The sequence below is a fragment of the Podarcis gaigeae genome (assembly GCF_964106915.1).
Source record: "Podarcis gaigeae genome assembly, chromosome: Z".
NCBI classification, from domain to species: Eukaryota; Metazoa; Chordata; class Lepidosauria; order Squamata; family Lacertidae; genus Podarcis; species Podarcis gaigeae.
Window position 1 is genome coordinate 12,734,292 of NC_139691.1, and position 25,652 is coordinate 12,759,943.

A 25,652-nucleotide genomic window follows, 5' to 3' on the forward strand; every position below is an offset into this window, starting at 1 on the left:
AAGACCAGCAATACATACATGGGCCTGCTGCTTCCTATTCCATGACTGGTTCCTGCCTTCTCTGCCTACCTTAGAACGTCAAGTGGCTAGATGTCACAGAGTGGGACTAGAAGCCCCTTCTGTGAGATCATAGCAGCTCAACCAACTGGAGTCAAGGTCTCGCCAATGGCAGACTAAAACTCCAATTATGAGTCTTCCCCTCACCCCTTTTATCTTAATACGTCTTGGACCATTCACTAGGTTACAGCCAATGGCCCAACGTCTCCTAGTAAATCTTTGAACCGAAGTGTGCCTGGCCCTACACTGCATACATCCCACTTCATCTCTTGTGCACAATGCCGGGAGTGGCTTACCTTGAATGAACGCCCTTATCTTTGACTCTTTGCTCTCCAGCAACAGCCGCACGCACACCGTGGTGAAGTATCGGTTTGCCACTTCTTTGTCTCGCAGGACTCTCTGCAACAGCCTTTCCAGATGGGCCTGGGTGGTCTGTAGACCCTGGCGGCACTGTGTCAGGTAGGCAATATAGGGAGCCCTTTTCCTGGGATTTGGGGGTGGGAAGAAAGGGGTTGTACAACTCAATGACATCTGGAAAGTGCAAGTTTGGGGGAGGTGCTCCTAGCTGTTTAGGGTGGCTTCAAAGCACCTGCCCCATGAGAAGTGACAGCATAATTCTACTCCCAAATTTATATGAGTGAGATGCAGACCCTTGTTGACTTCCTGGGGGCATCTGACTGGCCACTGCTGTATTAGATGGGCCTGATCCAGCAGGGTTCTTCTTGTGTTCTTATGGAAGGTAAGGGATTTACCTGTAATCCTCAGCAATTGAGGCCAGCAGCTTGCGGCAGGTCCTGTTGTCAAAGCGGCCAACACAACGCATGGTCTCCTGGATCTGAGCCATCAGGTTCTTGTCCTGAAGGTTGATGGCTTCAGCTAGCTGGACTTTTAGGAAGCATACAATTTCGTTGTCTGTTCAAGATGGTGGAAAGGGGGAGCGGAAACCAAGTGAGTAAAGGAGCATTGTGGTAATATCCCCCCCCCCCCGAGTTGCGGCCCTGTGGGATCGCCCCTTCCTGCTGTCCTCCCTGCCATCTTCTAGAGCACAAGAGATAGACTCTATATTTGGCAACACTTTGATTTCTCTCATACACTTCCTAGTCTACATTTCACACTAACACACACATACGCTATATCAGCCTTCCCCAACCTATTGCTGGATTAAAACTCCCATTATCCCCAACTGATCATGTTTGCTGGGGCTGAAGGCAGTTGTAGTCCAACATTTCTGAGGGGCACCAGGTTGGAGAAGAATGCTCTGCCTAGTTACCAGCAGGTGACTTGGCCATGGTTGCTGATGGGACATCTGGTTCAGTAATACCTAAAGGCCCACCGTGCTCATGATAACTCATGTTGTTACCAACCCCTGTTCTAAGTGACAAACCGTGTGTCAAAGAAGTAAAATAAGTCTGACTTTGATATGAGTTATATATCCAATGTTAGTCCTACTCAGAGCAGACACGCTGAAGTCAAAGGATTTATGTTAGTTATGTCCTTACTGCTGGATAAGTGTTTAATAGTTATTGTATCTGTATTCATTTAAGAACCATTAAAAATTTGTTTTTAAAAAAGTTATGCCCTTTTGTTTCAATGAATCTACTCCAAGTAGGACTAGCATTAGAGAAGACTGGTTCATTGACCACAGTAAAGAGATTAACACTAAAATATAGCCCTAAGCATTGTATAACTTATGCCCTGAGGCTTTATGATGAAGGGTGGGTAAGGTATCCAATAAACAGAATAAAATTTCTCAAATTTTCCACTTTTCCTCTGGTAGGGACAGGGACAACACCACCCTGTCCCTGCTTCAAAATTTCCAGCAATTTTACACATTTCTAAGTGGTGTCATGTGTCAAGTGTGCCTCTTGCTTTAAGTGTGGTTGTTGAAGTCTGAAAGTCAAAAGAAGTATTTTACCTTCAGGGTCCGTATGATCTGGAAGGCCATTCCGCGTCGAGTGGGACAACATAGGGAAGGCCACAGAATCTGCTGAACAGAGGGCAAGCCGCAGTTTCTTCTTTGCATCTCTGGGAGGAAGGGGCAGAGGGGGAGAGAGAAAATATTCATTTCTGCCTTGAATTTTCATATAAACACCAAAATCTATTTATTTTATTTCAGAGGCTCCCAAAAAAAGAGAGAGGTGGTGGTGGACTCTAGCATCTCACATGGAAATGCTCGTTGTGTAATATGAATCTGCTCTCCTCCCTTTTCTATACAGTGGTACCTCGGGTTACAAACACCTCGGGTTACAGACTCCGCTAACCCGGAAGCAGTACCTCGGGTTAAGAACTTTACCTCAGGATGCGAACAGAAATCGCGCGGTGGCAGCGGGAGGCCCCATTAGCTAAAGTGGTACCTCAGGTTAAGAACAGTTTCAGGTTAAGAACAGACCTCCGGAATGAATTAAGTTCGTAACCAGAGGTACCACTGTATTGTGAGCCATTTGTTGGAATCCATTTTTGTAAGGTCTAACCCCAAATCCCCTGGAAGAACACACCAGGAGAGGAGGATAGATGCCACAGGGCCTCTCCCATCCCCCAAAAGAGCAATTCAAGTCACTTGCCTTCATGGTGATGGAAGAGCATAGAAAACCAGTAGGCAGTTTCCACTCTCAAGTTACACGCTGGAGAATTTCTAAACAGAGCTTCCAAAAGCAGGGAATGTTATTTAGCATAGAGCTAAATGCCTGCCGTGTCTGCCTCCATACATCGAACAGCCTTAGTGTTTGGGCTCATTTATTAACATTCCTACATTTATACCTCACCTTTGCTTTGATTAGAGTACGTGGTTCACCCTCCCATTTTACCCTCACAACCACCCTGTGGGATATGCATGGGCGAGAGTATGCTGCTGTTCCCCAAGGCTTGGCCTTGGTAGAGTTGGAGGATTCGAACTGGTGTCTCTCTGAGTCCTGGTCCAACACTCTAACCACCACACTAAGGCGGAGGATTTTCACCAAACCCAGAATCCTAGACAGTATTTGGATCTAGCCTTCTTCCCAAAGTCCCTTTGTCTACTGCAGTGAACATCTCTCTCTCTCTCTCTCTCTCTCTCTCTCTCTCTCTCACACACACACACACACACACACACACACACACAGAGTCAAGCTACCTGTAAGAGAAAGCCGAATCCTGTGGCTGGGCTGCTTGGCTGGCAGAATCCGGAAGGTCATCTGCGGATATGTTCTGCAAGTTGTCGTCCCGCACAGAGTCATGGATGCTCTCGCCATCTCCGATGGCATCTAAACCCAGCCCACCAAATGAGCATAGAAAAGTTAGCGTTCTCACATTAGCAGCAGGTAGCAGCCATCCTCTTCCCCTCATTGCTTGAAAGCCATGATGGCTGGGGGCAAGAACAGACTCTCACCTGCATTGTCATAGGTCACTACAGCCCCCTCATTGGGGCTGGTTCGCTTAATCGCATTCCTGTACTTGTCCAGGATGTCCTCTGCTGCCTGGGCCTGAGCGCTCAGTCTAGGGCCAGAGTCATCTAAAATGTCAAAGGGGGGGGGGGGGAGAGAAGCAGCAAGGAATTAACATGGGGGTGGGTGCTGGTCTCGAGTAGGCAGTCTAAATACCAAAGGCATCATGTTGTGGGTGAAGTCATGCAGCCACTACGGACATGACTGAATGTGAGAATACAGAGACGTGTCATTGGGGGTTTCTCCCAGCCGTTTTGCTTTCCCCATTAAATCAAATGTGTGGGAAAGATGGCTGCAGAAACACAGGTTTTTGTTTTTTAAAAAAATATTTTTTTATTAAAGATTGTCTTGGTTTACAAAAGTACGTGCATTGTCTCTTTTTTCAGGTTGTAAAGTCTTTTCTACAGACCAGTTACATTTGATATGAGACATTAGTGTTGTATACAGTATAAGTTTGAGGAAGAAGACAGGGGTGGGATGGTGAAATTTACATGCCAAAACACAGATTTGAGGAAATAACTTTTTTTTTAACTGGTTCAGAAGGTTTAGACTCCCGCTACAAACATTCATTGTGGTTATAGAAATGAAATAACTAAAGTACAACATTTTCTGGTTCAAACACACACTTAAAAACTCTTCATATTATCTGTGGTGTCCTGTTTCTTAGTTTTCCCCTTGTGTTTATTTTTAGATTAGAAGCCTGCAGGTAGGGACTGTCTTGTGCCGATTGTATGTTGGCTGCTCTGGGAGCCTTTTTGGTTGAAAAGTGGGGTACATAAACACTAAATAGATAGATGCGAGTTGCAGTTCAACATTATCTGGACAGCCACAGGCTCCACACCCCTGGTTTAATACAAGCCATCTGTGTGCAGGGAAACACAAAAACACACACACATATACAGCCTGAAGTGATGCAGTTCTACAGACTGGCCCCAAGATGAGTGTTCTCATGTAGTAAGTATAGGTAAATCCTACCTGAATCCCTAGACCAGGATTAAGAGTCCTTGAGATCTTCTTTATTTAAAGTCAACCATGTTATTAAATTCAGCAGCAACTACTAACCTTGAAGAGCGTTGTATCTATCAGGCACAAAGTCCTCTTTGTCCTTGTCCTGCTTCTCTTTTTTCCTAAATGGGATGGGAGCTGGGGATGTGGGGAAGGCGGAAGAATTTTAATTTGAAATAGGAACTTCTATGACAGCTCAGTTTGCACAAGATTATCCCAAAAACACATTTCACCCCATGGTAATGAGAGAAAGGATCTGAGGAGTGAGAGGGAGAGAAATTCTGTGAACTGCCCAGAGACCACCGGGTATAGGACAGTATATAAATTCAATAAATAAAATAAAAATAAAAATACCACAGGTGCAAAAATCCCATTAGAGAGAGCTTATTCTAGGCATGTTTTGAGTGATATTGCCACAAGTCCAGGTGATAGGTAAACAGGTACATATATATATATATAAAGTAACCCACCAGTCTTCCTGCAACAACACTTGAAGCTGAAACAAGGCATCAGCAGGCAAAGAAGCGAACAAGCTGTTTTCGGGGCAAGACAATCAGGTTTTTTTGTTTTGTTTTGTTTTTTTGTTTTGTTTTGTTTTTTAACTAAAAGGAACTTTCAACAAAAGCCAACTGCCAGTATCTCTACAGCACAATAGAAATTGCTTAAAAATGACTATATCTATTATAAAAAACCTTCAGAATTTATTAGGTGCATAAGAAATAACACATAATTTACAGGTATCTAAGGGGCAGGAAGACTGAGTGTGGTGGGATTTTATTTCATATAGTTCAGTTTAAGATATACAAGTATCTCTCCCTGTGCCATTTGGAAAAACATGATTTCCATTTAATATATTCAGGTTTTGCATGCCCTTCCTTTTGTTGGATATATCATTGGATTTTTGGAATTGTTTATTTGTCTCTGTCAACCAGGCAGAGGGCCTTCTCGGCACTGGCGCCCACCCTGTGAAATGCCTTCCCACCAGATGTCAAGGAAATAAAAAACAATCTGACTTTTAGAAGACATCTGAAGGCAGCCCTGTTTAGGGAAGTTTTTAATGTTTGATCTTTTATTGTGTTTTTAGTATCCTGTTGAAAGCTGCCAAGAGTGGCTGGAGAGGCCCGGGCCAGATGGGCGGGATATAAGTATTTATGATGATGTTGTTGTTGTTGTATTTATTTTGTTGTTGTTTCTGTATCATTTAATTTTAAAAAAAACAGTAAAAAATAAAGGCAACCCATTTTTCAATATGAATGTGACTCCCTGACTTACTGAGGTGATTTTCTTCTCTGTAAGGAAAAGCAATGATCACTTGAAAATGTGCAAAAGTCACCTAGGCCTGGTGATCCAAGAAGATCAATAGCATAAAGTGTGGTCCAGACCACTGTTAAAAACAATAGTGGCCATGATACAATGAAATACTTGAAAATTATATATAAGTGGCATTGGACCCCACTAAAGTTTCCCCAAATTAATCTTCAGCATTCCCCAAGTTGTTGGAGAAGGTGCAATGTTCTGGGATCTCTGCTCCAAATGTGGTGGGACCCTTTATCTGAAGATCCCCAGCCAATATACAACATTAAAAACATTGATCACATCAATGTCAGCACAGTTGTTGCAACCCCCTACAACGCATGTATGTCGATGGAGAGGACTACCTCACCTAACTAACTAATCAGTTAACTTACTATGCATGTACCTTACCGTTACTTTTTGTAACAGACAAGCCAATAATATGTACTCCATTTGTTGTTCTTGTTTTTATGATATGCTTATGGTATTACTGCTGAAAATCATTTTTTAATATTTTTTAAAAAGAAAACTTGCCCAAGTCCAGCTTTTGAACAAATAACCAAACCTGATTTTTTGCTACCTATTTAGGTTGATATGTTAGGACACTGGTCTTCAACCCACAGCTGAGTTGTGGCCACAGGAACTGCACTGCCACTAGACAAATGCACAGTAGAAGAAATAAGGCATTATACACATAACTTATCTAAGAAGTGAGATATAAAACCACACCTCTGGGCATAGCTGAAACAAAACGTTTCCTCCACCATGGTTTGTTCCGGTCGGATTTCTCATCATCGCTGTCTTTGCGATCCTCAACCTGTTTGGGGAGAGATGTGTTGGGTCAGGTCTAGACTTAGGTTTATTGAAATCAATGGAACATGAGTCACGAGTATCTTCTCCTGTTGATTTTTCAGCAGAAAAGTTGAAATAACTACTAGATCCAACCTGTTGTTTTCATTCTGCCTTATCTGATTCTGTTGAATGTTAATAAATGTTAAACTGGTTGAAGGCTTGTAAGAAACCATAGGGTTTTTAAACCAAGTAATCAATTCAAATATGAATTGAATATTAGCATATTTGAATTCAATACTTGAAATCAGGAGGGACCTGGGACCCTCTAGATGTCGCTGGACTTCCAGCAGCCAGCACGGCCAATGGCCAGAGAAAATGGGAACTGTAGTCCAACCATGGAGGGTCATGTAGCAGTAGCAGCCACCACTGAAACTCTGCATGAATCACAGTCCATCCCTTTTGAATCATACAAAGAGGCTGTTGACACATGGACCTATATCTAATAAGAAGAACCTGTCTCCTTTGATCAACCAAGAGCACTAGAGCATTCAGTTCTTTGCTCTGTGTGCAGGAGAGGGAGGGGGCATAGTGGACTCTTCTACCCCTTTATGCAGAACTAAAAGGGATGTTAGTGACTCTCCCCCCACTTGCTCAACCACAAAAGCTAATGGGTGTGTGGGGGACACTCCTCTGAGGTCAAGGGTGACTGACTGTTTAGCCTCTCACAGCCTCATCAGCTTTCCACAGGAGAAAACTGGCAGATTAAAAGACAGGGCAGTGTGGCCTCTATGCTACAAAATCAAAAACACTGAATTCTGTGACTTATGTAAAAATCGCCAACCAGTTTCTGCCTGGTGCATTCTGCTTTGAGCTACTTATGAAAAGTAGAAAGGATCTATACAAGAGACTGAAATCCCACATTAGTCACACACTTTCAAACATATATTCATAAGGGCTAGAAGCTTGCTTCTTAAACCTTTGAAAGGACTGAAAACTTATTATTATTATTATTATTATTATTATTATTATTATTATTATTAATAATAATAATTTATTATTTATACCCCAGCCACCTGGGTGGCTTCCAAAGTATTAAAATACAGTGGTCTTGCTTCAACTTGCTTCAAAGGGGAAAGAAACCCTTGGGATTCTTAGGAATTCTGCAGCCAACACCACACTTTGTGGCTTTTCAGTACTCCCACCAAACTGTAATGTGTATGGGGTTAAGAACAAAGGACTGTAAAATTAAGTCTGCGGGATCAGGCCAAGGCCCAACTAGTTCAGCATCTTGTTCTCACAGTGGCCGAGCAGATGCCTGTGGGAAGCAAGCTGGATATGAGTGCCACAGCACTTTACCCACCTGGGATTCCCAGAAACTGGTATTGAGAGAAACCATGCCTCTGACAGTGGAGGCAAAACATAGCCATCATGGCTAGTAACTACTGATATCCTTGCCCTCCGTGAATTAAGCTAATCCTCTTTTAAAGCCATCCAAATTGGGGGCCATCACTGCCTCCTGTGGAAGCAAGTTTCATAGTTTAACTATGCTCCAGTTCAAGGGAGTTCTAGCTTAAGAAAAAATTGAGGTAGCAACCAAGCTAACACAAAATACACACAAAATGCTTTTAGATAGAAGTAAAACTTAATGCATTACTTAGCTATAAAGCCTTGATTTGAGAAAGCCATTGAGAGGCTTAGTTTGTCTTCTCTTACCTCTCCTCTGCAGGAATCTCTGCTAGGAGATGAGGAAGAAGACTGAGAGGCTGTCAGCAAAGGAGTTCCCCCTACACAGCCAAGCACAGAAAGCTCCCTCTCCTCGTTGCCGGCTCGCCTGTTCCAACCAGGGTCACTCATTGGCCTCCGGGCAGATGACACTATATCAGAGCTCCTGCTCCGCACGAGCCTCTCAGGATAGGAATACCGCTGCCTGAACACTTCGGAGTCAATGATTATAGCAGTGTGGGAGCTGAAATTGGGCAGCCTTGCCTCGTTGCCTCCTAGGGTCCCTTCCAGGATCGGGGGGTCTGGCGGGGGGTGTGAAGGTCTTGCATAGTGAACTTTGGGCCTCACCACTGCTGGAAAAAACACCAGCGTCAGACCAAGCAAAGCATTACACCAACGCTGTTCTTTCACATCCCTTACAGTTACAGGTAACACATGGAAGTTTTGCAGCTATGGAAAGAGGACCAAATGCAGTAACACTACTGTTAACATGCATGTGGCCCACACGCTGCAAGATTACCTTCGTTGGAAGACAAGGGATCGAACATGGCAAGCAAGGATTCTGCATGAGACAAGGTAGAGGCCCCCTGGCTGGTTCCTAAAAGATGGAGAAGTGGGTTTAAGAAATTACCAGGAAGATCTTCACTAACAGGCTGCATAGACCCTAAGAAGCCAGAGATATCACCTGAGGTCACCTACTCCAGCATGCCTACAGCACTCTGACATACAAAAGGATTTGCCTTTCACTATGGATACCTTAAGGGAAGCGGGTGGCGCTGTGGTCTAAACCACCAAGCCTATGGCTTGCCAATCGGAAGGTCGGCGGTTTGAATCCCCGCGACAGGGTGAGCTCCAGTTGCTTGGTCCCAGCTCCTGCCAACCTAGCAGTTCAAAAGCACAAAGTGCAAGTAGATAAATAGGTACCACTCCAGCGGAAAGGTGAACGGCGTTTCTGTGCACTGCTCTGGCTTCACCAGAAGCAGCTTAGTCATGCTGGCCACGTGACCTGGAAGCTGTACGCTGGCTCCTTTGGCCAGTAAAGCGAGATGAGTGCTGCAACCCCAGAGTTATTTGCAACTGGAGTTAACTGTCAGGAGTCCTTTACCTTTATGGATAATTTAAATCAATGTTACCAGACATTAGTCATCTCTCAAGTACTTGGGAGAAATTGCAATCTTTTCCTCATTCCTGGTGGGGATAATCTTGCCAGATTCAAAATCACCTTCATTGACTCCTGCTCTGAAAGCCCTAATGCAAGGATGGTCTATCAGCAGCCCTTGGCTGGGCTTCAAGAAGTCCTCCCTACAAGTAATCTGCTCAGACCTCTGGGTAAGAGTGACATGCCCCCTCCTTTAAACTTAGCTTCTCCTCTCATGCCCACAACCTGAGTGGATATCACCCACCCTCAACAGAGAAATGGCACCATTACTCATCAGAGAATTTTGGGTTTCTACTTCAGCACATGGCACAAGGGAGAATTCCCCCCCCCCTTACAGTGAATTTCAGTTTACAGATTTGGGTGCGGGAGGACAGCATTCCTGATAGGGATGACTCCCCCTGCTGGGTCTCGTGTCCACTCTAGATGGAGTCATCCTGTCTCTCCAGACTGAGTGTCAGAAAGGAAGAACACCTCAACCCCCAAGAAGTTAAGGAGAACCCATAGATACTCAGCACTAGGAATGAAAACACTCATACAAACCGCAAGAGGTTAGGCAGAAACTCAAAGGTAACCCCCGCCAAACTCCTTCCCTTTTTTTTTTTTTAATAAATTTTTATTAGGGGTTTTTACAAAATAAAGTACAGAAATAAACAACCTTTCTTTTATCTCAACAAAGTTTCATAACTTCTTTGGACTTCCTCACATCTCCCGCTGCCATTTTCATCATCATAAATTTTTCCCAGCAATTTATCATCTAATTTGCAAATTTTATAACCACTCATTTAAATATAATCCTCTGTAAATTAGTTTCTCTTAATCTCACTTTACATCCCATTTCGATCCGATTTTGTGGTGGCCAATTATTTATGATCAAACATCCTACTTAACTTTCCGCCAAATCACAATATTTTTGTAAATAAATCTTAAATTTCCTCCAATCTTCTTCAACCCTCTCTTCTCCCAGGTCTCGAATTCTGCCAGTCATCTCGGCCAGTTGCATATAGTCCATCAGCTGCATCTGCCATTCTTCCAGAGTGGGTAGATCTTGAGTTTTCCACTTCTTGGCGATAAGTATCCTTGCTGCTGCTGTTGCGTACAAAAAGAATGTTCGGTCCTTCTTTGGCACCATCTGGCCGACAATGCCCAGGAGGAAGGCCTCTGGTTTCTTAAGGAAGGTATACTTAAATACCTTTTTCAGCTCATTATATATCATTTCCCAGAAGACCTTCACCCTGGGACAAGTCCACCAGAGGTGAAAGAATGTTCCTTCATTTTCCTTACATTTCCAGCATTTGTTGTCTGGCACATGGCATATTTTGGCTAGTTTAACTGGGGTCATGTACCACCTATAAATCATTTTCATTACATTTTCCTTCAGAGCATTACATGCCGTGAAGTTCATCCCCGTGGTCCACAACCTTTCCCAATCCTCAAACATAATATTATGCCCAATATCCTGTGCCCACTTTATCATGGCCGACTTAACCATTTCATCTTGTGTATTCCATTTCAACAGCAAGTTATACATTCTTGAAAGTACTTTAGTCTTAGGTTCTAACAATTCTGTTTCCAACTTCGATTTCTCCACCTGGAATCCTAACTTTTTATCCTTTTTAAAAATTTCTTGAATCTGAGCGTAATGTAACCAGTCTCGCACTTTATCTTTCATTTTTTCCAAACTCTGCAATTTCCAATTGTTACCCTCTTTCTCTATTATTTCCCAATATTTCGGCCATTTGGCCTCCATATTGGGTCTTTTTCGGGCCTTAGCCTCCAGAGGTGATAGCCATCTTGGAGTTTTATTTTCCAATAGGTCTTTGTATTTTGTCCAGACATTAAACACTGCTTTCCTGACAATATGGTTCTTAAAGGCCTTATTGATCTTAACTTTGTCATACCATAAGTATGCATGCCAGCCAAATGCATTGTTAAAACCTTCTAAATCTAACACATCAGTGTCCTCTAGAAGTAGCCAGTCTTTTAGCCAGCAGAAAGCTGCGGCTTCGTAGTACAACCTTAAGTCTGGCAGGGCAAAGCCCCCTCTTTCTTTCGCATCAGTTAATATCTTAAACTTAATTCTGGGCTTTTTGCCCTGCCAGACAAATTTAGAAATATCTCTCTGCCACTTCCTGAAGCACTCCGTCTTATCCACAATTTGCAATGTTTGAAATAAAAACAACATCTTAGGCAATACATTCATCTTAATAGCAGCAATTCGGCCTAACAAAGAAAGCTTCAATTTTGACCAACTGTCCAAGTCTCTCTTAATTTCAGACCAACATTTTTCATAATTATCCTTAAATAGACTCAGATTTTTTGCTGTTATGTTTACCCCTAGGTACTTTACTTTTTTAACCACAGTTAGTTCTGTTTCTCTCTGAAACCGTTCTGACTCTGCATCTGTCAAGTTTTTTCCCAACACCTTAGTTTTCTGTTTGTTTAGTTTAAAGCCCGCTACCCGACCAAAGTCCTGAATCAATTGTAACACTCTTTTTGTACTAGATTCTGGCTCTTGCAATGTCAAAACAAGGTCATCTGCAAAAGCTTTAAGTTTATATTGTTTCACTCCGATCTGAATCCCTTGCACCAACCGGTCCCCTCTAATCAAGTTCAAGAGCACCTCCAGGACAGAAATAAACAGCAAGGGGGAAATCGGGCAGCCTTGTCGTGTCCCTTTTTCAATCTTAAACTCTTCTGTAACCACATTGTTAACTATCAGTTTTGCCTTTTGTTCTGAGTAAATCGCGTCGATCCCATTTTCAAAACCCCGCCCCACTCCCATTTCTTTTAAATTCCCCTTCATAAATTTCCAAGAAATATTATCAAAGGCCTTCTCCGCGTCTATAAAAATTAGAACTGCTTTAGTGTTAATATTTGTTTGCAAGAGTTCCAAAATGTCAATAATGTTCCTTGTATTAGCAAATAAATGTCTTCCTGGGAGAAAGCCTGCCTGGTCTTTATGAATTATCTCATTTAAAACTCTTTTGAATCTTCCTGCCAAAACGTCAGCAAATATTTTGTAATCCACATTTAAAAGGGAAATGGGGCGGTAGTTCTTAAGTTGTGTCTTTTCAGTTTCTGATTTTGGTATCAATGTGATGAAAGCTTCCTTCCACGATTCAGGCGCCTTCTTTCCCTCCATAATTTCATTGCTGACCTCCAGCAGTGGTTGAATCAAATAGTCACTTAATGTCTTATAGTACTTGGAGGTCAAGCCATCTGGCCCTGGAGACTTGCCCAACTTCATATTCTGAATGGCCTGTTCTATCTCTAGTCGTGTTATTTTACTATTCAGGAGTGATCTATTTTCTTGTGATAGTTTTTTAAGTCCATTTTTCTCCAAAAATTTTGCAATCTCTTCCTCCTTTTGTGGCCCTTGAGTGTATAATTTCTTGAAATATTTCTGGAAACATTTTCTAATTTCCACCGGGTTCTGAATATTCCTTCCTTCTATTTCCAAATTTGTTACTATGTTCAGCTTTTGTCTCTTCTTCAACTGCCAAGCCAGCAGTTTCCCACATTTATTAGCCGATTCAAATGTTTTTTGTTTCATTGATTTAATCTTCCATTCTATTTCCTGATTTATCAGTTTGGAATATTGTGCCTGATGAAGTTTAATTTCTCTCAAAATCGGCTGTGACTTCGGGTTTACTCTTAGTTTCTTCTCTAACTCTTTAATTTTCCCCAAAATCTTGTCCTTTTTCTCATTTTGTAGTCTTTTCTTTATGGCGTTCTGTTGTATCAAGAACCCTCTCATCACAGCTTTGCTTGCGTCCCAGATTGTTCTTTTTTCCACAGCAGTGTTCAAATTTATCTCAAAATAGTCCTTTATTGTTTTTTGGGCCTTCTTGATAATCTCCTGATCTCTAAACAAGTTGTCATTCATCTTCCATCTAAAGGAGCCGGTTGGTAATAATGTCATGTCCATTTTCAACGCGTTATGATCGGAGCAGGTCTTTGGGCAGATTTCCACTTTCTTCACCTTAGGAGCCAGACCTCTAGAAATCCATATTTGGTCAATTCTTGTCCAAGTCAGTTGGGCTTCAGAGAAAAATGTTCCTTCTTTCCCTAAGGGGTTCTTTGTCCTCCATATATCAATCCAGTCCATGTTGTCTGTCATTTCAAAAAAGGTCTTTGGTAGTCTGCCTTCTTTAGTAACCTTTTGGCTTTGTGACCTATCCATGTTTGTAGAAACGATCCCATTCATATCTCCCATCATAATGATGTTATCATAGTCCAGATAATCCAGCATAATCTCATGCAACTTCTTGTAGAATTCTGATTTCCCTTCATTTGGAGCGTAGATTCCTAATATCAAAATTTTCTCTCCTTGGTGCTGTATTTCAATTGCCAAAATTCTTCCATGTTCATCTTTAAATAGAAATTTTGGTGAGAGGCTCTCCTTTGCATATATCACCACTCCTCTCTTCTTAACTAAATCCGAAGATATAAATTCTTGGCCTATCCTTTTATTTACCAATATTTTTCTGTGGAGCCTAGTCACATGTGTTTCTTGTAAACAAGTAATGTCTAGTTGCTCCTTTTTTAATAAGTGAAAGATTTTCTTCCTTTTTTCCGGGCTGTTGCAGCCATTTATATTCCAACTTAAAAGTTGCAGAGACATCCTGGATAGATCTGTTTAGTTTCCTTGGGATGGTATTTTGTTCTGTGAGTCTTCAGGGTTCTGAGGTACAGGCACCTGTGGTGGTTCAGACCCTGAGGGTAGTTCAAGTCCTTTATGAAGGTCCTCACCGTAGGCAGTCAAAAACTTATCCCTATCTTCCAAAGTTCTAATTTTGATCTTCTTCCCTCTAAAGGTAAAAGATAGTCCTTGGGGAAAGTCCCACCTAAAGATGATTGAGTTGCTTCTCAGCAGTTTTACTAAGTCCAAATATTCAGATCTAAGATCCAACAGCTGTTTAGGAATGTCCTTAAAAATCTCAATTCTTTTGTCCGAAATGTTCAAAGAGCTTCCGTAGTGCAGGCCCAAAATCTTGTCCCTTTCCTCCTTTGATCTCAACGTAATCAAACAGTCTCTGGGCCTTTCTCTCTTTGTAAGTCTTCCAAGTCTGAAGGCTGACACAATTTTAAAATCTTCCTCCTCTAAACCCCAGAACTTGGAGAATTCTTTGGTCAGAAACTCAGCTAGATTACCTTCTTCCACTTCTGGTATCGATCTTATCCTTAAATTAATCTCCCTGTTCCGAAGTTCCAACATAGAGAGATAGGTCTGATGTTCTCCGACCTGCTTACTGAGCGGCCTTACTTCTTTTTCCAACTCTCCCACTCTTTGGCTGGTCTCTTCGGCCAGTTTCTGATTTTCACCTGCAGCCTCCTTCAGTTGTCCGATTGCTTGTGCATTCTGTGCAACTTGCCCAGATAATTTGTTTAAAGTTTCTGTATTAAGGTCAATTTTCGCAGTTTGTTGGTCAACTTTCCTCTCCAAAGACTCCAATTTCTCAAGAATTCTCTCTAATACAGAACCAGATCCTCCTGAGGCCATCTCTTCTAGTTGTAAATCCTCAGTTTCTTCCTCCCCTGCCTGTGACAGGGAGGTAACTTTTTCCTCCGAGGGCAAAGTGGGCACAGATGATCTGCGTGCTTGTGAGGCTGCAGTTACGGTTGTCAGAGTTGTTTGTCTGGTTCTTAATCCCTTTCTTTTTGCGCCACTCATTCCAAAAATATCTAGCAGTCAAGGTCAAGCTGAGTTATTCCCATGGGAAAGCTACGGCCCAGATGGTAGCAATCAAACAGAGGGCCGGGAAATAGAAAGTAAAACAATGTTTTTGTTGTAAGTCCTCAATCCTCTAGGGGGAGCATAAAATGTCCTAGGAAGAAGAGTCCATTCCACATACAAAATCTAAACCAATTCTTAGGGATCTTCACAAAAGTAGTTTTAGCAGAGTTGGTTTTAGGTTTGCCACAATATTTCAAGTTGTGCTTACTGGAGTTCCAAAATGCAAGAACGTAACCATTCTGAACTCCCTCAGACTGTCTCCAAGTTTAAATAGAATGTATCCAAATTTGCAGTCTGACAGTTCTACTGCTCAGGCAGTTCTGACACCTGGGCTTCTTAAACAGAATTGTAATCCACAAAGAAAGGAATATATAAGTCCTAATAAAAGTCCAAAAATCAATTGCTTACAGTCTTTAAAAGGAAAAGTAATTTCTGCGGGTGCTCAATCTGAGCTGTCAAAAGTTCTCTCTATGCCTCCACTCCTCCTGCTCTTTGCTTTAAAAATCAATGGCTGCGGAGGACGGACTTCCTTTTCCTCGTCTCTCCGCTTTCAGCTTATTTTCAATATTTTAGTCCCGAAATTTAGTAAAGTCCTCAATTACTCACGGGTTGTTACGTTTTGGAATCTTGTGTTGAAGGAAGAAAGGTCGGCGCTCACCGGCAACGGCAACGCGGCTTCGCTCCGCTGAATGCGCATAGACCCACAGCGCCGCTACCCCCTCTGCGATCCGGAGCCCCTTACGGGGTTCCCTCAACGTTTCGGGGGTAGCTCCTGGCGCCCGCCGGGTCCCGAGACCGCAGGCTTCCGCTGCCTGCGGTTTTCCAAAATGGGTCTCCGCTTCGCCGTAGCGGACGACCCTTTTCCAGCGTAGCTTCCCTCTCCCGGTTAGGAAAGGGCAGCCATTACCGTTCGCGCCGCCTCCGGAAGTCTCCCCGCCAAACTCCTTCCCATACAGAACTGCAACCGATTGTAACCTCTGGGTGTTCTCTCTTTCTATTTTCCGCCTCATAATCCTCTGGCTCATTTTCTTCATCTTCATCAAACATTGATCTGATCATTTTTAATAGTTCAGTCATCAACTGTTTAACAATACCAACAGTCACTGTTTGAAACAAAACTACCTTTTCCATACTGGAAGCTTTTAATGTTATGCATATTATCAGCCACTCAATCCACCTTAATGTTTTCCCTTTAAAATCACAGTTGTGACTGTCATCTCAAAGCAAATTCCTTTCTCACAGCCAATTATGGCCATTTGACTTTCACCAGTTCTTTAATGGCAAGAAACAAAAAAGAATTAAATGTTTTTCAAATATGAGTTCCTATCGTCCATTTTAATCTTTCTTGTCCACCATAAATCAAGCCTTTCCGCTTTGCTTTAGACACTTTAACAATTAGCTTCCTTTCTGTTTCATTAACAACAGAAGGTGTCTACCCCATCTGTACTGAAAGGAAGAGGAAGGTTGTGATTTAAGAATTGCAAGGTGCCTGAAAAAACTGGGTCAAATCCCCTACTACACACTCCCACCAGAACAGGGGGCGGGGCGGGGGGGGACATTGAAAAACGAAAAGGTGTGTGTTAGGGCTTGGCGATGTATTGATGCATCATCCAACACTGGTTTGTGGATCACATCATGAGAACCATTACAGAATAATTGAACTGGCAATGTATTACGAAGCACAGCCTTCAAAACTAAAAGGGCGGAATAACTGAGTCTTCTGGTGGCTGCCTGGCTGCCTGCCCTATCGGCTCCCTTTCCCCTCCAATGACAGAACACTCCCACTCCCAGCCTTGGTGCCCCCCTATAACCATGGTGTCTCTACCTGATGAAGAATCACAGGTGGGCTGGATAGTTCTGTTGGTTAAAGCGTGATGCTGATAACACCAAGGCTGCAGGTTCAATCCCCATATGTGGCAGCTGCATATTCCTGCATAGCTGCACATAGCTGCATTGCAGGGGGTTGGACTAGATGATCCTCAGGGTCCCTTCCAACTCTACAATTCTATGATTATCTGATTCTTCCTTCTCTCTCTGTCTAGGAAGGAGTGGAAGGAGTTCACCCTCCAAACACAAGGGCCTGCCTGCCTTTGGGAGGAGGAATTCACAGAGCACATAGCACACACCTATTAGTCTCCATGACTGCTGCTCTGCCCAATCTCCCCCGCTCCACCCTACATAGTTCCATGTTTCAGACACTGTGGTATATCACTAAATTGCAAATGTTCAGCTGGTGATATACCACAATGTTGAAAACCAGATAGTGTGTATAATGGAAAACAAAATGGAAGGTATGATGGTGCTGGAGGGTGAGGAAAGCAGGCCGGGGAAAACATGCAAGACACATTCAGAAACAACCAAGGAAGAGCAGAAAGTAAAGAGGACTGGGATTGTACACAGAAAGAAAAATCCACAAAAAACAAGTACTCAGACAAGTGTTTCTCTCCATACACAGGGAGACGTGAAGACCCAACCATCCCTAGCAACATGAAGGGCCAGTCTGGAGAGACAGGATGGCTTCTCTCCCCTGGATAGGACACAATCTGAAGACCTTGACTGCCTCCAGCAGGGAGGTCATCCCTATCAGGAATGCCATCACCCTCCATCTGGTAAATTCAAATGCTTCCAGGACTGACGTTTAAGCTGCCAGGAAACTCACTGCAGGGTGGCCCATGCTTCACCTTACCATGAGCCGTTTCATCCATGTCGGGGCTGGTTACTGAATCCTTCCCACCAAAGTCAGAGCTGCACTCGGATCGCAGGTCCTCAATCTTGTTTGGGATGTCTTCAGAGGTTGCGCTAATGCCTTAGGAGAGAACAAGAGACCTCGCTGAAAGGGAAGCCACCAAGTCTGAAGACATTCAGCAAAACAGTAACTTACTAGACCACTGCAGTGGATATCCGTTCCAGCAATGAATGCATGGGATTTATAGGCCTCCTGCTCTCCACATCTAGAACCCTGTCCAGCAAGACCAAACTTTGTAACCTTGAAGAAGTAATCTAAGCAATTTCCCCTCCATTATTTTACAGCCGGATTATGAGCTTCTCCTGCTTCAATTATTCTATGGGAATTTGACTAGTCCAGAAAGAAGAATGGCGACAATGAATGCTTTGGGCTTAACTCTAATTCTCATCCCCAATTAAAACTTTGAGGAGGAATATATAATTGCATTTCCTTGCCTTCATGCCACGTTATCAACCTCCACACCCCTTTCTGCCAACTCTCACAACTTAGAGCAGGAACTCTCCTCCTCTTTTCAGCAAGAAACACATACGAAGACCACCCTCCTGTAGTGTATACTGACTTTTCCTTTACCCAGGCACTAACCCTGTCAGGAATCTTCGACCAGCTAAAATTCTTCCGAGGGTGGTGAGTATATGTCTGGCTTTGAAAGGCTGCCATTTGTGGGAAGGCAGCAAAACAACTCTCACAAGAGCCATCTTAGCATGGAGCCAAGAGGAGAGAAGCAATTTTGAGAAGCTAGACCATCCACTGAGAAAGGACTTGGCCTTCTTATGGATGACAATCCCATATACAAGTTTTACAAAGAGGCCACAAACACATAAGACACACACAATTAGGAACACAGGAAAGTGATTTTCATGCCAGATCAGATTGATCCATCTCTGACTGGCAGTGGCTCTCCAGTCTCACAGGCCAAGAATGCTTCCCTCCTTTTCACCTGCTCCCTGACTCTTTTGTCTAGAAATACTATTGATTGAACCTGGGATCTTTTCACATGCAAAATGCATGCTCTGCCCATATGAGCTAAGGTCACTTCCCCAGTTCTCAAATCCCTGGCATCTCCAGCAGCAGGGCTAAGGAAGTCGCCTGCCTCAGATCTTGGACTGCTGCTGCCATTCAGGGTAGACAATACCAGGTTAGATGGACAATCAGTCTTTCAGACATAGCACAGCTTCAACTGTTCACATAATGTGTTATTTTCTGAGGTCTCACCTGATACGATGCTGAGGCCTGGTGTGCTGGGGCGGGAACTGACCTCCCTCACATCTGTGTCATCAGAGGTGCTCCCCACCCCAGAGCAGCTCTCAAGCTCCTGCAGCCTCTCCTCTTGCTTTAGATCTGGGGCCTCTAAATTGTGGGTGGGGAGAAATACAACACACAGGTCACCTTCTAGATACAGTAGTCTTGTAATTTTACATCCAGTTTTCACAAATTTCCTACCTTCCGTGAACGCTTCCTAAACATTGGAACCCCAGTGCAGATGCCACAGAGTCATGTTCAATTCACATGGTACATTAACCTGGATCCCTTGGCCTTATTGTCACCCCCACATGAACCCCCTAGAACAGGGAAGGTGAATTTGTGGCCGTCCAGGTGTTTTGGGGCATCAGCTCCAAACAGCATAGTCAAGAGTCCAGGGTATCCAACAACATCTGGAGAGCATCAGCTTGGGGAAGGGCTGCCCCAAAATGTACTCATCACCCTTCCTTGCAGATGCATGTTGGAGATCTAAGTATCAGGCAAGGTGCCTTTCAGAGAAGCTCCCCTGGCGTTAATAATCACCCCATTGTGGAAAATCTCATTGAAGAACCTCAGAATTCCCCAAAGCAAGGATTCCCAAATTTTGGTATGTGCTTTGCCAGTGGTCCACAAGCTTCATTCAGGTGGTCCATAGCATAGCATGTCTACATTAAATATTCATACAGATTTTTAACAGTATGTTTATTGCTACTTTTATTTCTTCTGTATTGGTCTTTTACTGTATGACAATTTGATTCTATGGAATTCAAAATACGTAAGAACAAAAGAAGCAATACAAATGCACTTAAAAATCACGTGGCATCTACCACGTGCATTACCGCAGTGTATAACAATCGCTACAACAGGAATAAAAATCAACAAGAAAAATCACTAAGACTCCCAGCAGTTTTCAAGTGGTCCATAAGGAAAATAGTTTGGGATCGATCCACGGCCCCAGAATTCAAGGTTTGTGTAGAGAATTAAGGAAACATCTGCATGGGTGAGTAGGCAAAATGGAAGACCAGGGGAGGCTACTCTCCCATGGGAGGCTTCTAGGTTGCCTCATTTGAATGGCCCCACTGTCTGGGGAGGAGCAACCCAACAAAGGGTATCTTCCTCCACCATAAAGAAACAGAAAGTGTGTGCATGGGTGAGTTAACTGTTGAGAAAAGGCAACAGTTGTACTAGTTGACTACAGTTGTCCATACATTGGTAATCTCACAGTTGAGGCACTGCAATGTACTCTCTTTGTGGCTACTCCTTGGAGGCTACAGCCAATGCAGAACAAGGAGGCTAGTGTGTTTGTGGGGGCAAACTATCAACAGCATACAGTACCTTGTTTGTGGGATACATACTGGCTGTCTATTTGCTACTAGGCCAAGTTCAGGCGTTGGTACTAACACATCCATCCCTATACAGCTTGAGACCAGGTTACTTAAAACACTGCCTTATCCCTTATACACCCGCAGACCACTGCAGTCCGCAGGAGAATCTCTCCTGCAAGTTACAAAGGTCTCAAAAGTCTCAAAAGCTCACTCCACAGTAACGCAGAGCAGGGCATTTAGTGTGGCTGCCCCATTCCGTGGAATAAAAAGCACCCACATTCTGCCCTTTCTGGAAATAACGGAAGTTATTTTTGTTCTGATGGGCTTCCCCAGGTGAATAAATGATCGTTTACTATGAGTGTCCACTTGTCATGGTTTTAGCCTTGTTTTAAATGTATTTGTTTTGTTTTGTTTTGTTTATGCTGTATGTAAATAACCTTTGGGCAGTGTTTTCGTAGGAGATTAATAAATATACAGCTATTTATTAATATAGCACCCTCAGCAAAAAGCACATTACAGAATTTAATAGGCAGCAGACAGGTCCCTGGCCTGGAAAGAGCTTACAGATCTAATAGGGGTGGAGGGGGGGGGGAGGAAGATGGATAGAGGCACCTGCAGCTCCATGTGCTTATTTTACTTAACAAAATTTATAATCCTCCTTACTAGAACAATAGACCTCTAAGCAGAGTACATGACAGTCTCAAGTGTTAATTAAAAATTTCAGTAAAAGCAAATAACAGGCTACATAAATTTTAAAAAAAAATTCAATAAAAATCAGTAATTTTGAAGCATACCTACTAAAATCACGTGTCTGGGCAGGATTGCTGGAACAAAAAAGGTTTTAGCAGGCACCGAAAACAGTACAATGAAGGTATGCCTGCCTAATGTGCATGGGAGGGAGTTCCAAAGCAGAGGTGCCGCCACCCTTGAAGCTTAAGGTTTAAATTAATTAAAGTAGGTTTAAAGGAATGAAGACAAAGAGAAACGGTTCTGTGTCCACCTCTGGGAAAGAGTTCCAAGCACAAAGGAGAGAGCACAGAAATGTTTAAGGAAGCAAAAGACCTCCAGCAGCTAAGGGTGGTAAGAGTCGAAGGAACAGAGGCCATAGGCAAGAATATAATTGAAAACAAAGGCCAAGAAGAGATGGAGAAACGTCACGGAGAACATTTAAAGTTAATGACAAGCAGTGGCGTAGCGTGGGGGGTGCAGGGGGGGGGCCGGCCGCACCAGGCGCAACATCTGGGGGTTAGGGTTAGGGGGTGCAAATTACTTACCTTGCCCCGGGTGCTGACAACCCACGCTACGCCACTGATGACAAGGGACCATGTCCAACATTATTCCTGCTCAGAGTAGACCCATTGAAACAGCTGGGTGTGACCATCTTAGCTTTGTTAATCTCTATGGGTCTACTCTAAGTAGAACTTAGCTAGACAGAATCCAGAGATTCTGCCCGATATGAAAGGGATTGGAAGGTAGGGAAGGATTATTTATTTTATTTTGTACACTGTTTTGGCACAGTTGTCCCCAAGCAGTGTACAGGAGACCCACAATAAGACTAAAAATATGTTAAAACTATAATATCAATTGGCAGATGAAGGATGAGGAGGTTAAATCGGTTATGATACATTGGGCCAGGGATTTTGGTTATAATATACAACTGACTGACTGGGAAAAAGTATGGAATGAAAATATGAAATTTACTGCATGTTCGGCGATAAAAGGAAAATATCATGAAAATGGTATATAGATGGTACATTACACCGGTCAAGTTAGCAAAAATGTATAACACATGTAATAAGTGCTGGAAATGTAAAGAAAAAGAAGGATCATTCTTTCACATGTGGTGGGAATGTAAGAAGGTTAAGGGTTTCTGGGAAATGATATATAATGAACTGAAAAAGATGTTTAAATATACATTTGTAAAGAAACCAGAAGCCTTTTTGCTAGGAATAACAGGAAGAGAGATTAATAGAAGGGACTATAAACTTTTTCAATATGCAGTAACAGCGGCAAGAATACTAATGGCCCAAAAATGGAAACAAGAGGATCTACCGACACTTGAAGAGTGGAGAATGAAACTTATGGATTACGCAGAATTGGACAAAATGACTGGGAAAATTAGATATCAAAAAGACCACAAATTCATCGAGGACTGGGGAAAGTTTACAGATTATCTGGAAAACAGATGTGATGTATAGACAACGTTAGTCGGTTTCAAAGAGGCTTTGTGATTGTTAAAGATGTATTGTAAAAAAAACCCAGAAGCGATAAGTTACTATTAACTGGCAATACAAGTCATGAAAAATGCGTAATGAATAGAAAATATGGATGATTGGTGGAGGAGCTGGTGGAAGTACAAAAAACTGGAAATTTGAGAACAGGATTGTGTTGATTAATTTGTAAAAGAAAATTTAATTAAAAAATATTAAAAAAAACAAACTATAATATCAATTTAAAAGCCTGCTGAATTTTTTTTAAGTCTCCAGTAAGAAGTTCAACAGAGAAGGGAAGTTCAATATGGAAATGAAGTTCAAGTTTCCTTAACCAAAGAAACCAGAAGGTAGCATTCCTTCATAATTACAGCCCTGCTTGTGTGGGACATACAGACAAATCAGTTATCTTTAAAGCTGAGGAGTCTAACCTGAATCACTTGGTAGCACTTCAACGCTCCAAGCTTCACTGGTGGTTTCCGAGATGGTTGAGCCTGTGCAGGGGTCAAAAAGCACCGATCCTGAACCAGGCAAACACAGCAAGCTTCCCAGCATATTCTCAGCTGCGGCACCTGACGAAGCAACCCACAATTTGTTAACGGCAGGGAGATACCCAAAGGCAATTACATCTACCCTTTATCCCTCATGTTAGCTCTGAAAGGATCCATTTTCTGGCTGTCCAGTAGCGACTGTGCAAGAGGCAAAAACCTTATCCACCTGGAAAACATTAAGTGGCCCCTATTCTCACTAAACAATATGGGCCACCACCCATGAGAAGCTTGCAATCTTTTAAGAATGTAAGAAGTGCCCTGCCGGATCAGGCTAATGGCCCATCTAGCACAGCATTCCGGTCTCACAGTGGCAAGCCAGATGCCTGTCGGAAATTTGCAAGGAGGATCCAAGCACAAGAGCACTCTCCCCTCCTGCTGTTTCCAGCTAACTGGAATTCAGAAGGATTACTGCCTCCAACTGTGGAGGCAGAATATAGCTATCATGGCTAGCAGACATTTACAGCCCTCTCCTCCATGGATTTGTCTAATCCTCTTTAACGTCATCCAAGTTGGTGGCCTCCACTGCTTCTGTGAAAATTAGTTCCAAAGTTTAACTCTGCAGTGCATGAGGAAATACTTTCTTTTATCCGTCCTGATTCTTCAACATTCAGCTTTACTGGATGTCCACATGAGTTGCCCAGATTTCATGTATTACTCGAACTGCATGGCTCCTTCCCACATCATCATCTGTGGGGTGGAAGTGGGCCACTGGCAATGGAAGTAACCATACAATGAGCTCCTGCTTATTACACTTACAACCTGCTCTTCCTATAGAATGCTAAGGGAAATGTCTATGCGGCTCTCTGTTGGTTCTTCCATCCAAGCAAATCCTGTCTAAACCTGAGTAGCTGTATCCATGTTACTATATCAGGTGCTGTCAAGGCCATGCATCATACATTTAGCACTGCGAGGCAAAACAACCTTCTGGGGAACTGTGGTAAAGCACTCCATGCAGAGAATCCTTTAACCCAGTCTATAAATTGCATGAATATGCTTTAAATGGGCTCCTCTGCTCCTCCCTGTTAGCGCTGGAAAGAAAGAAAGTGCAACCCGTAAACTGATGTTATATCTGGACAAGATCATAGTTTTGCATTGTCCCCCAGAAGCCATGATCTGTAGCCAAGATTTGTTCTCAACTTGCTGATCATGATTTGTTAAAAGGTATTTCCTACCTTTGAACAGTTGCAAGATATTTCTTGACTTAAGTAAATGTATAGTTTCAACCTTAAAGCATGGCAACAATTGTGCAGTGCGCTCTTTTTGGGTACCTGCTTCAAAACACACATCCAAATACAGAGTGCAGGCACCTCACTGCTTTGCAGAAGGACCAGTGTTTTTCTTGCATCAAACAGCAGACCGGTTACCTGCAATTTCCTGCAAGCGGTCCTCGTCAATATTTGGATCGAAGTCGCTCCCTAGAACATCAGTGCTCCAGGTCTCGCTAACAGTCTCAGAGATGTCCCTGTCATCTGTTAACCCCATCATGTCACGGATCTCAAATTTACGGAGCTTATCATCAAGGTTATCCTGAGTGGTTGCTATTGTAAAAAGATCAGAGTTTGGTTAAAACACTTTGCATCCCTACACAATTATTTCATAGCTTGTGTTTTTAAAGGTGGGGAACTGAGGTAAACATGAGGCAGGATGACCACATAAAAAGAAGACAGAAGGCTTATTGAACCCTTAACAGAAGCAGGAACTTTGGCAGGCATAGCTTATCAAACAGGGATGAGGGTGGAAATCATCTGCCAGAATTCCCCCTTCCACTCAACAGTTACAGATACAAGATCAGTGCCCTTCTTTGTATTTGATCACCCCTGGAAAGAGAAGGATAAAGCATAGGTAAAGAAGAAATCCAGAGAAAGTGAGTTGTACCCAGTGCTGCTGTTACTCCAAGTTAGACACACTGAAATTAATGTACACAGCTCACTTAGGAGCATCAATTTCAGCGGGTCTAGGTTCAAGTAGAACTTGGTTGGAGACAACCCATTTTAGCATCTAAACCATCTTTCACCACACTTGAGTAGACCACAGTTGAGGCAGCCAACTCTAGGCTTCCATCCATGGCATGCATCAAAACCATTAGCTCGCAAGGTATTAGGAAGGGCACAAGTAGCACACTCTGTTTACAAACATGAAGTAAGCACCCACACGTGGACTGGTCTGCATGTCAGAATATGGTTTACTGCAACCATGCAGTCTCCTGAAGACAAGCTTGCACCTGCTTTACTTCCCGGGCTTTTCAGGTCAGTGCAGGTTGTCCAAATACTGAAACTGTGCTTTAAGTTTTCCTCTTTAATCATGACTTGCAACTTGGGGGGTGGGGAGGAGGACAAGCCCTAGGCTTCTTATAGAGTAAAAGCGGGAATAGGTTCCAAGTTTGCTTATTTTCCTAAT

At 42.9% G+C, this 25,652-nt stretch overlaps 1 protein-coding gene across 17 annotated transcripts in view; it reads right to left on the bottom strand.

Moving 5' to 3' along the window:
* The window catches only part of GAPVD1 (GTPase activating protein and VPS9 domains 1), a 58,557-nt gene that overhangs the window by 6,085 nt on the left and 26,820 nt on the right, over window positions 1–25,652 (bottom strand). For 6 of the 17 annotated variants that reach the window (XM_083721148.1, XM_083721150.1, XM_083721139.1 and 3 more), the window contains 13 exons: window positions 24,620–24,793; window positions 23,136–23,276; window positions 19,143–19,277; window positions 17,871–17,990; window positions 8,809–8,886; window positions 8,280–8,641; window positions 6,504–6,591; window positions 4,539–4,619; window positions 3,422–3,544; window positions 3,167–3,296; window positions 1,973–2,082; window positions 810–969; window positions 354–541 (listed from right to left, as the gene is read on the bottom strand). In XM_083721148.1, the coding sequence (XP_083577274.1) occupies window positions 354–541; window positions 810–969; window positions 1,973–2,082; window positions 3,167–3,296; window positions 3,422–3,544; window positions 4,539–4,619; window positions 6,504–6,591; window positions 8,280–8,641; window positions 8,809–8,886; window positions 17,871–17,990; window positions 19,143–19,277; window positions 23,136–23,276; window positions 24,620–24,793 (1,890 nt within the window). Of the gene's footprint in view, window positions 1–353; window positions 542–809; window positions 970–1,972; window positions 2,083–3,166; window positions 3,297–3,421; window positions 3,545–4,538; window positions 4,620–6,503; window positions 6,592–8,279; window positions 8,642–8,808; window positions 8,887–17,870; window positions 17,991–19,142; window positions 19,278–21,253; window positions 21,319–23,135; window positions 23,277–24,619; window positions 24,794–25,652 lie in introns of those variants that run through there. The other 11 variants (XM_083721149.1, XM_083721151.1, XM_083721145.1 and 8 more) reach the window with 4 other exon arrangements.